At 37.7% G+C, this 12,631-nt stretch overlaps 1 protein-coding gene across 1 annotated transcript in view; it reads right to left on the reverse strand.

The window, feature by feature from the left end:
* Positions 1–4,060: 4,060 nt before the first annotated feature.
* TUT7 (terminal uridylyl transferase 7) overlaps positions 4,061–12,631 on the reverse strand; it is a 34,603-nt gene continuing 26,032 nt past the window's right edge. Inside the window, exons 22-29 of the mRNA XM_061456273.1 lie at positions 12,374–12,551; positions 11,608–11,655; positions 11,405–11,496; positions 10,803–10,918; positions 9,535–9,860; positions 5,721–5,797; positions 5,486–5,549; positions 4,061–4,439 (exon numbers count right to left, since the gene is read on the reverse strand). Of these exons, the coding sequence (XP_061312257.1) occupies positions 4,372–4,439; positions 5,486–5,549; positions 5,721–5,797; positions 9,535–9,860; positions 10,803–10,918; positions 11,405–11,496; positions 11,608–11,655; positions 12,374–12,551 (969 nt within the window). The 3' untranslated portion in view covers positions 4,061–4,371. The remainder of the gene's footprint in view (positions 4,440–5,485; positions 5,550–5,720; positions 5,798–9,534; positions 9,861–10,802; positions 10,919–11,404; positions 11,497–11,607; positions 11,656–12,373; positions 12,552–12,631) is intronic.

The raw sequence follows: 12,631 nt of genomic DNA on the forward strand, positions 1-12,631 counted from the left end.
CGCCGTGTTTACGACGCCCGTCCCGATTGGTCAACGGGCTGTGATCGGCAGCGCCGGGCGGGGCGGAGGCTGCGCCGCAGCCTGAGGCGTGGGCCAGGCCTGCCCGCCTGTTTGGCCGAGATAAGCGCGGTCTCGGCCAGGGCAGCTGCGGTAGGAGGCTTTTACCTAGCTCTATCTGCCGACACCAGCGCTGACGGCAAGGTGGCAACTGTTGGGGGGGAGCACGGAGTCCCCGTCCACCAGAGGCACGAGCGGGAACACTAGTGTGTAGCGGCAATCACGCACACAAGCACTGCAGTACAGCAGGAGTTTTGCAAGGGCAAGCCCGCCCGGTGTCAGTGACTGGGGGTCCGTAACGGAGGGCGCACCATGAGGGGCCGGGTGCGGGCTGCTTGGCCCGGCTGCTCCACTCGACACCCTCCTGCTGCCGCGGGACCACGGCGCGGGGCCGTACGGCTGCCCCGAACTGCTCCCGCAGGCCGGGGGTGGAGGGGAGGGGGGAAGAAGGGGACTGCCTGCGGGCACCCGCAGAGAAACCCGGCAAGGTCAATCCCATCACTTTGAACTGAATGACGGCTAGGCCAGAGGGAAAGCAGAGCGCCGTTGTTCATTATCTCTGCCTGACAACAGTGCTTTAAACTTACATTTACGAAGTCCAAGCACAAGCAACAAGTCTGCATCATAGAATCACAGAACGGTTAAGGTCAGAAAGGACCTTAAGATCACCTGGTTCCAACCCCCCTGACATAGGCAGGGACAGCTCCTACCAAAGTATGTTGCTCAAAGCCACCTCCAAGCTGGCCTTGAATACTGCCAAGGATGGGGCAGCCACAGCTTCTCTGGGCAACCGGTGCCAGTGCCCCACCACCCTCACAGTAAAGAACTTCTCCTGTTTAAGTTTTAACCCATTACTCCTTGTCCTATCACTACAGTTCCTAATGAAGAGTCCCTCCCCAGCATTCTTATAGGCCCCCTTCAGATACTGGAAGGCTGCTATGAAGTCTCCACACAGCCTTCTCTTCTCCAGGCTGAAGAGCCCCAACTTTCTCAGCCTATCTTTATATGGGAGGTGCTCCAGTCCCCTGATCATCACAACACCTGCTTTGGGTACCTGGGGTTAGCTGTTTTGAAGAGCATGGTAGTAAACATGCAGATGTTTTTTACATACATATGCCACTACTGTTTAATAAGGCACAGAATTTCTCCCTCACAGAAAAAGATAGCAAGTGTATAAAGAAGTTGTATATTCACCTACACAAAACATGTCTTCCACACACCATTACATACAACTTGGGCAAACATCCTCAACTAAAGCACAACCACTGAGAAGTATGGGGCTTAAATGCCCCAGCACCCTGAACCTGAAGTAAGCAATATATATGCTTGGAGGGGGGAGGCTTGTATACGAATGCAACTGATACCTTCTTCATCAGTCATGGTCTACCATGCAGGCACAAAGACCTTTACCCTCCTGTACTTCTTTAGGATGCTTCCAATCATCACTCCTTAGTCACCTGTCTGTAGATTGAATCTCAGCACTAAAGACTGAGCATGGGCTTGGAACAGCAGCCTTGTTCTAAGGTGTTTTTCATGTTCAGTACATTACCAAAGTAACTTAAAAGCAAAATTCAGTATTAAAATCTATATACTTCAAGTAAATAACAAGAAAATTTTTTGATAACTTTTATCAGTATAGGAAAAATTTTAAAATAGTTTCTTTGCTAGTACCCATTCTAAGCAACTGTTTCAGGCCCCAAAAGGTTACCAGCAACTTCACTTTTTACATGGCTTCTGCAGTTCTTATAAAAATGTGATAAAGTTTATAAATCAATGGGTATTTAAATACATTTACATAAAATTTTGAATGGATGAAAACCTGTTTTTATTCATAGCTATGAAACAAATTCCACCAGAACAATTAAATTAGGGGAGATGACATGTTAATCATTCTCTGTTTTTCAACACTGATAACTAACTATTCACAGGAAGTTTTCCAACTTTGGAAATAGTGTCTGAAATTCCTGTGAAATAAGGCAGCAGCAATTTTTATTTTTTAATTTTTTTTTTAAATAAAAACCCAGCAGCACAAATAAAATACAGCAGCAGTGCAACCAGCTCAGTGTTCCCCCATGTCATTACAGGGACCGAGAATACAGGTGGTTCAGAACAGGTCTTTTAATTTATTAGGATTTATTGCTACTTTTTATTAGGATGAATTTAGTTGTAAACTATTATTTTAGTTAATTGCTATTACTTCCAATACTGTTCTTTTTCTAGAAGCTTTTTATTAATGCTGTGTGTCGAGTTTTCCTTTGTATGTGGGAAGTTGCTCTCTTGAGGAAATACTCCCATAAGGCAAACACGATCTTGGATATCAAAAATTGTTGTGAAGAACATACTTTTCTTCAGTGTTAGCTTTCAATTCATTCCCTGAATTTTACAACTTAATGTAGTAGGTATGTATGCCTCCTCAACTATGTTTCTTCTGAGTCACATATCATTCTGTAAATTTTGGCTCTGCTCTTTTACTACTCCTTAAGCAAACAAAGGATTTATTGCTTACTGGCTTAATGCTTGTAATATATATCCCATTTTAGGGCTATGAGATTTGTGGCAAAAGAGAATGTGTAGTTGCAGCAGCTTCAAAGTGAGAAGATGGGTGGAAGCAGAGTGAGTTTTCACTCTGATGCAAGTGTAGACATTTCATTGCTAAACTACAAGTATCACAAATGGAAAGGGTAAGTATGTATAAATCTGTTTGTTCCTGTCTCCCGCTTAAAATAACTTCTGTTCTTGAGATTATGACATTGTCCCTTAGAAGCTTACATACTGCATTCCCATCAGCAAAACTGAAAGTAAGTCTGAACAGAGGGCTGAATAAGGCATACATAATCATGTCAGTCTGCTCTGGTTATTTTTTGGTGGTTGGTTGGTTTGTTTTTTTTTTTGTTTGTTTTGTTTTTGTTTTGTGGTTTTGTTTGTGTGTGTTTTTCTTTTGTTTGGGGCGTTATGAATTAAAATCTACAAGAATTTTCTTATTTTTGAGGGAAAACTGACTTTATTTCATATGAAATATGCAAAAGATGACAGTTGGAAGTATTTTCTGGGTTTTTTGCTAGCTAATATTTTGCTTGAAAATATGTTGAAGAAGTATACAAAAACTATTTGAGAAAGCTGCACATCTAGAAGTTTACAGATAGCTGGCTACAGATGCATTAAAAACAAAAGAGAAGTTAGAGTCCCAGTTCCCTAAGACCACTTTAGGTCAATTCTAGTTTCAACTTTAATAAAAACAGATGAATATGGAAAAAAAGAAACATGACATTTCTAAACTCACATAATTCTAGTAAGTTGTCATTAATTCTATGTTTAAGTCAGGAATACTAAAAAATACAACCTAAGAAGAAATACAGAAACTTAAGTCTGATTTTAATTTTTTTTTTTTTAATTTATTTCAAAGTCATAAATAACAGTGGTTTCAATTTCACAATGTAACTAATTCTTTCCTGAACAAGAAAAGACAGTACGTTGCCAGCTCTGGAAGCACTTCAAGTAAAGCTCAAGTTCATACTCCTAATTAAGTTTGTGGCTAGCATAAGGATCTTCTTCACATTTTATGAAAATGGACGTGTTTTCCCCTGTTGCCAAATATAATGCCTCTATTCTTTAAAGCATTTTTATCTGTATCCTCAAGGGCTTGAAAAAGATTCTTAGCAGCATCAAACAGGACTGACCTGCTTCTTAGTTTTTCTTGTTGTACACAGCAGCTAATGAACTCCTATAAGAATCATGGAACAGAACCCCCCCCAAGAAATCTTAATGGCAATGCTTGTCCAGAGATTGTTTTATGTTATGTTTACTAACTTCTATGTTTTCAGTTCTCCATAGGGAAAAAAAAACCCACAACCCAACAAACCAAAAATGTAGCAGTCTACAAACATTTAGAACACTTTTAAACAAGGATTCAGTATACAATCAACATTAATAAATATTATTTGCTGCTTCAAAAAATCAATTTTTGAATATAATGTATTTGGCTTGCACACAATTTTAAAATGTGCATTTTAAAATCATCAGATGAAACGACAAAACCTTGAAAACAGTCCATTTTTAGTACCTGCCCTTTTTTATATGATTTACAAAAAAAAGAAATAAAAAAAATTATGGCTTTCTATTTAAATACTCCAACAACCTATTTCAGAGCAGGGGTCAGTATTGCTTGTACTAGCAATCTAAAATAAACCACCCATATTTCATTAAAATTAAGTTGAAGGTTGTCTGTTCTGCTGTCCTGCGAGTCCAGATGCTTTAGACAAAATTTTTTAGATGAATGAAGGGTCTGCACTGCAATTTAACAGTGCTTAATATCCCTCATGATTCTTGTTGGGTCCTCTTCTGTGAGGCTTTTCCCTGAGTCATGTATTTGTTGGAAAGGCTGCCTAAGATTGGGAGTTTAATGAAAAAAAGAAGAAAAAGTCAGACAAGATGTAAACAACTGAAACAATCAGGAGAAAATTATTGTTAAGTCAAACTATAACGAAAGCACACACGGTTCAACTTTAGATCATTACATGCTGGAAGACAGTATGAAATATTGAAGTACTAGAATACAAAAGTGAAAACTAACATTTTTTCAACTAAATATCTAGCCAAATGACAATCACTTTGTGTTTAAAAATCCCCAAACCTGGATTTGAAAAAGCCTTGCACTGAAAACAGAAAACACTTTATCTTCCAACAAAACTGAGAATTTGATTTGAGATAATTAATTGCAGTTTATTTTTCCATAGTTTGCAAAGACTACGTGGGTTCCCCCCTTCAGATGTCCCGAAGATATTTATATATTTTATTAAAAAAACTTTTAAAATCTTCATTATACCTTAGTAAGTTTGTGAAATTACTGTAAAGAAGCTGCATCTGTAACCATGCATCTAAGATAAAACATCTCCAGAGAGAGTACATAAAGGCCTTTATACTGTCATCTGAATGCTACTTAAAAGTGCAATTTTAACTTCCCTGTGTTTTTTCAGCTCAGACCAAAGATGTGCTTTGGTAATCTCTCAGGTTAGTTGATCATATGGAATTCTAGACAATTACTCTGAAGAAGCCTTAAAGTGCTCCACATGTTGTCCCTGAAGAAACACAGAACTCCATGTATGCCAGAACAGTAGAGAGGTGAGAGACTGATAAAACCCCACCATACCCTTCTGCAAAACAGATTTATGAGAGTTGAAAAAGAACAAATAAAATGCATAGAACTGATATGCCTAAATTTTGTTTCCAAAACAAAACTGAAAAAGTGCTCACTTTTCCAGTTAAAAAAAAGGACCAAAAGAGTGCCTTCACAGAATTACCTAGCAACTTGAGTAGACTGCTGCTGTGTTAGGCCATCTAGGCAGAGTTCCCAGAAGGACCGATAGAGAAAGCAAGTTGAAGATACATGCTTTTACACAGAATTTCTGAATTGAAATGAAGATACACAAACCTGACTGGGGACTCAAAAATACTTTTCCTTTTTGTTTCTTTTTTTCTTCATATATAAGCACTCCCTGTAAACAACAGATACACATTGATGAACCAAGAAAATTATGTCATTCCACAGCTAAGAAAAAAAAAGGTTCTCATTGAAAGCTTAAGTAAAGCTAGTTTTAATTACTTTATATGGACTTTAGAACATTTAAAGAGAAAAAGATCAAAGAAAAAGGACAATTAGTGTTTACCTGATTTAATCTACGAGCATGTTTGGAAGCACTGGGTAACAAAGGGGATCCATACAATGCTTCTGGTTTTGGAACAACTGAAAAAGTCATAAGAAAGATTTGCTAATTTAAAACTAGTTTCTATTTCAGGTATTTTAAGATACAAAAATACCATGATATTTACAATCTACCTGCATAGACAGTAGAATGTAGGATATTGCTATTTTTCTTATTTCTGTAAAATGGAAAACTGGCACAATGAGATGAGGTGCTGTAGCAGTTATTTTTCTCCTTCCTAGTAGCTGGTGCAGTGCTGTGTTTTGGCTTTAGTCTGAGAACAAAGCTGGTACACATGGATGTTTTTAGCTGTTGCTCAGTAATGCTTACCCCAATCAAGCACTTTTAAGTCTCATGCTCTGCCAGTAAAAAGGGGCACAAGAATCTGGGAGGGAGCAGAGACAGGACACCTGACCCAAACTAGCCAAAGGGGTATTCCATACCACAGCACATCATGCCCAGTATATAAACTGGGGGGAGTTACCCAGAAGGCTAGATTGTTGCTTGGGTCAGGCTGGGTATTGGTCAGCAGGTGGTGAGCAATTGTACTGTGCATCAGTTGTCCTTTTTGGGTTGTTTTTTTTTAATTCACTTACAAGTTTTATATTCTCTCCCCTTGTTATTTCCCTTATCATTATTATAACTTGTGGTAGCAGTAGTAGTTTTGTATTATACTTTATTTACTGGACTGTTCTTATCTCAGCCTGTGGGGTTTACATTCTTTCGATTCTCTTCCCCATCCTGCTGGGAGTGAGCAGGGAGGAAGGGAAGAATGCGGGGGACTGAGTGAGTGGTTGCGTGGTGCAAAGTTACCAGCTGGGCATAACCACGACAGTCCTTTCTGGCACCCAGCGTGGAGCCCAAAGGGTTGAGATAACAATAGACCTCACCAGAGTGTGTCTAAGCATATTTGTGATAAACAGTCTTTCAGATTAATAGTCACTCCTTGTAGTGTTGATTTATTTGGTGTTGGAGTTGATCTCAGAGTGCCAGCATATAACACCTTACTTGCAGCCAGCATTTGCTGTTTTAGCATTTATTGGCTTTGGGTCTGGGCTAAGGTTCTTGTTTCATTGTACTTTATGGTAATGGCTTCTCATACAATAGAATCATCAATCATGAAACTGATCTGGTATGCATTCTCAGCATGGTTATCAGCTCTATATTTTGGGAGGTGTGTAATGGGAATCGTTAACAATTGCACCTCTTTTTTGCCTGCCTCAGAGGGCCAGTGTATGAAGGAATTGACCTCTCTCCTGCCCTGAAAGACTGTTATGACAGATGAAGCCCAACATCATGGACTGAATGAATTCAGTGAACTTCATAGGGATGGTCCATGGACTAAGGAATGATACCTGTCTCTTTGTGTGTATATATATATATATATATATATATATATCTATATATATATATATCTTAAGAGACAAAAAGCGATGGTATATTGAAAAATGTGGGATGTGAGCATAATGTGAATGGTATGGAATAAGGGGTCAATACTGTCCTGGGTTCAGCTGTAACAGTTATTTTTCTCCTTCCTAGTAGCTGGTGCAGTGCTGTGTTTTGGCTTTGGACTAAGAACAAGGCTGATAATACACCGATGGTTTTAGTTGTTGCTCAGTAATACTTACACTGATCAGGCACTTTTCAGTCTCATGCTCTGCCAGTGAGCAGGGGCACAAGAAGCTGGGAGGGAGCAGAGACAGGACACTGACCCAAAGGTGTATTCCATACCACAGGACGTCACGCCCAGTATATAAAGTGAGGGGAGTCACCTAGAAGGCCCAGATCACTGCTCAGGTCAGACTGGGTATCTGTAGTCAGCTGGCGAGCAATTGTATTGTGCATCACTTGTGTTTATTGTTTTTTTTTTCCTTCCTCTTTTTAGTTTTATATTCTCTTTGTTATTTCCCGTATTATTAGTGGTAGTAGTAGTTGTTTTATTATTAGTGGTGGTAGTAGTAGTATTGTTTTATACTTTAGTTACCGACTGTTTTTATCTCAACCCATGGGGTTTACATTCTTTTGATTCTCCTCCCCATCCTGCTCAGAGTAGGGGGGAATAAAGGGGGAGGATCAAGCAGCTGCATGATGCTGAGTTATGGGCTGGGCTTCAACCAGATGCATATATAGTTATGTATCTAAGTTAGGAACCTACAATAAATTAAGCTCTGTACCCTTCTCCACAAGCAGAGGGACACAGGGAACTTAGAAAATGAACAAAGATAATTGAACAGGTAATTGAATTGTCCATAGTCTTACAAAATGGAACACAGCAAAAAAAAAATAATCTCTTAGGTCTACTTGTTCATAGTGCTCTATTCAACCAGAGAGAATACTCTGGGCACAAAGCACACAAAAAAAAAGACAAAGCCCAACCTACAGCAATTTTCTTCATACTCAAGTATAGTAATTTGCAGAATACAGATAACAGACAAAATCCACCTACTCCGTAATTAATGAGCTTAGACTTATGTAGCGTACAGCCTTAGCATAGTTCTCATATGATGTTATGAGATACAACCATGTCACTAACTACAAAACAGTAAGGCATATGCCCCTTCACCTTAGCAAATTTAGCATCATGGAAAATGGAATGGTAGAAAGAAAAGCTCAACAAGACAAGGTCAAGGATAAAGACACTCAGAAGTTAAATTTAGACTTGACATACAGCTTCAAAAGGTCAAAAGCTGTATAAAACATGGCATCAATTTTTAAGCACCTTTTCTGTCCAGCCAACACTTCTAGTGACCTATCAAACTATGAACACTTCTAAGTATATTGGCACCATTTTCCTCCTACTTACAGTACTTTGTTAGCACAGTCTTATGCTCTCTTGCACCGATTACATCTGATTAAGAAAAGTCTCCTGATCTAAGCAAGACAGAACATTGTTGCTGGTACAGGTTTGAAACTATGTTTATACAAAGGATTCCTGTTTGTTACTTTCAGAGGTCAAGTCATGACTAATCTGTAATTCATCATATTATAAACAAATTAATCCAGCATAAATTTAAATGTTCCTAGGTTTACCTACAGGGAAATAATAATACTACCTTTCTTTGGAAGCTAACTAGAAATACCATTCACTGCCTTAAGGAGTCTCAGTTTATCTTAGAATGATATTCTTTACAACACAGATGATATGAGATCTGTATTATCTGAAGGATGATTTAGATGTTGCTAAGCAAGTATTTAGTTATTTTGTTCAGATCTGTCAGGATCTGTATTTCGGGGCATTTTTGTAGTTATATTTTTTAGTTTTTAAAGTCAAAGTTGCAAACTGACTCTATGAAAAATAAGACAGATTGCTGTATCCCTCCTACTGCTGAGTTGGCAGGAACATTATTTCATTCACAATATTCTAACTTGTGTGATTTCACGGTTTACAGAATAATTCTGGTTTAGGTGATGTGAAGAGTTACAAGGTGAGCTTTTGTTGCAATTATGATGTACTGAAAGAGAAGCTGTAATTTGAAATGTCAGCAAACTCCTACACAGTGAGGACAATGGAAGCAATGTCAACATATTAGACATTCGTATCTTTTATACTGCAAGCACCTTACCTGCTATGAGGAACTATGTTAAATCTATTGGGATATGGCAAAGTTCTGAAAGGCAGATGAGGGAGAAAACTAGCTAATGTAAGTACATTTAAAAAAAAAAAAAAGTTAGCATTTATGTAATGCCATTCAAAGCAAAACCCTTATGTGTCAGCCAACCAAAAATATCAAAAACCATAAGCTCTGTTTAGACTGCTCAGCTTGATCTAGTTTCATACCTGCAGCTCCTTTAAACTGTGGGCATTCCTTTTTAATATGACCTTCTCTTCCACAGATAAAACACCGTTTTTCTCTTAAGTCTCTATCTTCCAGGTGCTTCCACTTCTCTGCTGATTGCCTTGGAGTCTTTTCTCTTCCAATTTCCAGTATTGCCCTTCCTAGTTTCCTCTTCTGAGGTGTACAGACATGCAACTTTCCCTCCTTGATTGAGCTCTCCTTTTCTGTTGTTTTAATCTGAGTTTCTTTGTCCTCATTGCTTCTTTTCTCCTTGCTTTCTGTGTACCTCTGTTTTTTTGTATCTTCATAACCACGCCGCCGTCTTAGTCTGCAGGAGCAGAAAAATGCTGTAGAGTTCATAAGGCTTACATATATACATGGAGAAAAAACCCCAATATCCAACAAATCAAGTGCTGTCGACAGATAAAAGACATATTTCATGTATTTCTTGAGTGGGTTAAATAAAGTGAATTAATGCACTTGTCCCTTTGACCATTTTACTGAATAATGCTACACTGATGTAAAATGTATTTAATAATCTAACTTTACAATTATATTACAATACAGCCCTGAATTCTAAAATATCTCAAAAAATACGAACACAACAGAAAATCTGTGTGAAAAAGACAGGATTACAGGTTGTTGGGGTTTTTTGTCTACTTGTACAATTCAATCAGAACTCCCTTCTCAAACTGTGTATTTTTACAGTATCTCTAAAAGTCTCTTCTACTGGGAGAAGCTTCTAATATTCTATGTGATTTTGCATAGGGCGTAGTTGCTTGTGTACAATGAACTGGGGTTTCACTCCAGAATGCAAGATTAAAAATCCATTGCATCTGATACAGAAGTTTAGACATTGAGTAGGTTTTCATACCACCACCTCCAGCATTCTTTATTTTAAAATTACCATCAACTACTGTACTTGCATTAGCTAAAGTTGAATAAATTCCCAAAATAACAGTCTCAAAATATAAGTTCACAATTCTCTATTGTGCAGCAAAAAGATGATTACATCTGATCCAATATAAGTAGCTTTTTACCCACTTATATAAGATTGCAGGTTATTTTTAAATACAGCTGTTAACATAAACAGACCCTAAGCAAAGGGTAGATGTTTCCATTCAACTTACAACTGAGCACAAAGGCTTTCAAGATTTCATACTCTTGAAGCTTTATTTGCTGATTTTCAATATTTTATAGATACAACCGTAATCTTTCTTCTAAACAAACCCAACAAAAACTTCCACACACATGCCAAAACTATACTCACTTTCTCCTCATGGGACAATCTCTCATGAAATGGCCAATTTTACCACAGGTTCTGCAGCATCTATCATTTGGTGCCAGTTCTCCTTCTGTTAGTACCTCAGGATCAAAAAAGTACTCCTAAGGAAGAAATAACATATTTTAAATGAAAATCCATACACCTAGGAATCAAAACAGATAGGCAAGTGCTAAACCAGCAGAAAGTTACAGAGAAGAGTAAGTGTGGTGGGTGTAGCTGAATTCCTCAAAGATCCAGTGAGCTGAACTGACTGCTGGCCTCTTTTCTTTACAGGCAGCCTGCTGACCACTAGGTCTGCAAGCTCTCTTTTAAAACTTGCAGTTTTAAGAAACTGTAAGCTGGTTTTGATAGGGATTAAAATATGTAAGCCTCTACAACAAACCTTTGTATTGATTAGTATTCTGCATGCCAACACATTTTACATGCAAACAACACAAAACCAGTACTGAGTAGTAACTCCCATAAAGATTTTTAGTGGACAGTTAAAATTTAAGAGAGAAGAGCTTAAAGAGAGTGTAACATTACTCCTGCAATTGCTAAATTATACACTCAAGAGCATGCACCTACTGATCTTAGAAGCAACTTACCATTTTTGATGGATATTCTTTAGGAAACACTTTTATAGGGGTACCAAATAACCTTCTGCCATTGATAAAAGCCTTCATTATAAAATTTGTCACTATGAAGAAAACAAAGCAAAACAAACCAGGAAAACATCAAACAAACCAGTAAAGTATGATCTAAGACAAGATCTTCACTCTATAAAAAAATTTGTTAACAGGAGACTTACTTTTTCTTGACAGTCCAGCTCCAAGATTGTGGTTCAAATCAAAGGGGTCTGTACAAAAAGCATTACAGGCATTAATTAAGTCCAGGCCTAGACCAACAACATATACATACACATTAACAGCCCAAGGCAGCTATTTCCAATGTAGAATTAAGAACTGAAATTGAACTGTTTGTAAATTTGCTGAAACTAAATTAACCCCATGGACAAAGGGATCACAGTCATCTAGCTCCAAACTGACTGAAGTATGGTAAAAGTTATTCTGAGAGTTGAATGTGCAGGGAAGAGAGTAAAAATTCTTTCCATGAAAGTCATAGAGACCAGAAAGTTGTTTAGGGATCATTTCTAAAATAAGTCACTGTATTTTCTTGATAAGAGACCATGGTATTACTTAACAGTGTAATAAAACATACTTTTAAATTCCTCGTGTAAATATGGACTCAGCTAAACTTGGTATTTGAGAGAAAACCTCAACTACAATACAGGTAATTTCTTTTCCAAAGGATTTGGTTTAATCCGTTTCTCTTTCAGTTGCTGTCATCATGAAAAGTATCATATCTGCTTTGCACGTTCTTTTCAGTAGGGAAAAAAAAAATCCTAAGTAATTTTTATCACTAGTGAAACTCAATGGAAATTTTGCAATGATTTCTAAACATCAGCAAATAACAAATTATAATCTAGTAATACAAAAATAATTAAGGCTTGTGGAGAAAATTTTTCACGTGGGCATTAAAGAAATGCCACATATTCATGTACTTCATATTTTTACCTTCAATTACAATGTATTTGGAGGTCCACTGCTTTTTGAAGGTTGTAAGCAGATTTTTACTCCGAATGCAGATAACATGTTCTTTAAAATCAAATTCTTCTGTGTAGAAACGGAGAAGCCCCAGCCACAGTTGCCCAACAGATTCAGTGTTTTTGCCATAGTCTGGCCAAACAACTGACTGAAAATACAAAAATATTTTTACTTCCAGTACTTACATTAAGCAGAATAATTTTCATAACTTGGAAGCTCAAACAATGG

This window comes from Pezoporus flaviventris, unplaced genomic scaffold (genome assembly GCF_033815535.1).
Source record: "Pezoporus flaviventris isolate CSIRO_AGI_PZ_B2104156 unplaced genomic scaffold, CSIRO_AGI_Pfla_v1 ptg000022l, whole genome shotgun sequence".
In the NCBI taxonomy this organism is placed as follows: domain Eukaryota; kingdom Metazoa; phylum Chordata; class Aves; order Psittaciformes; family Psittacidae; genus Pezoporus; species Pezoporus flaviventris.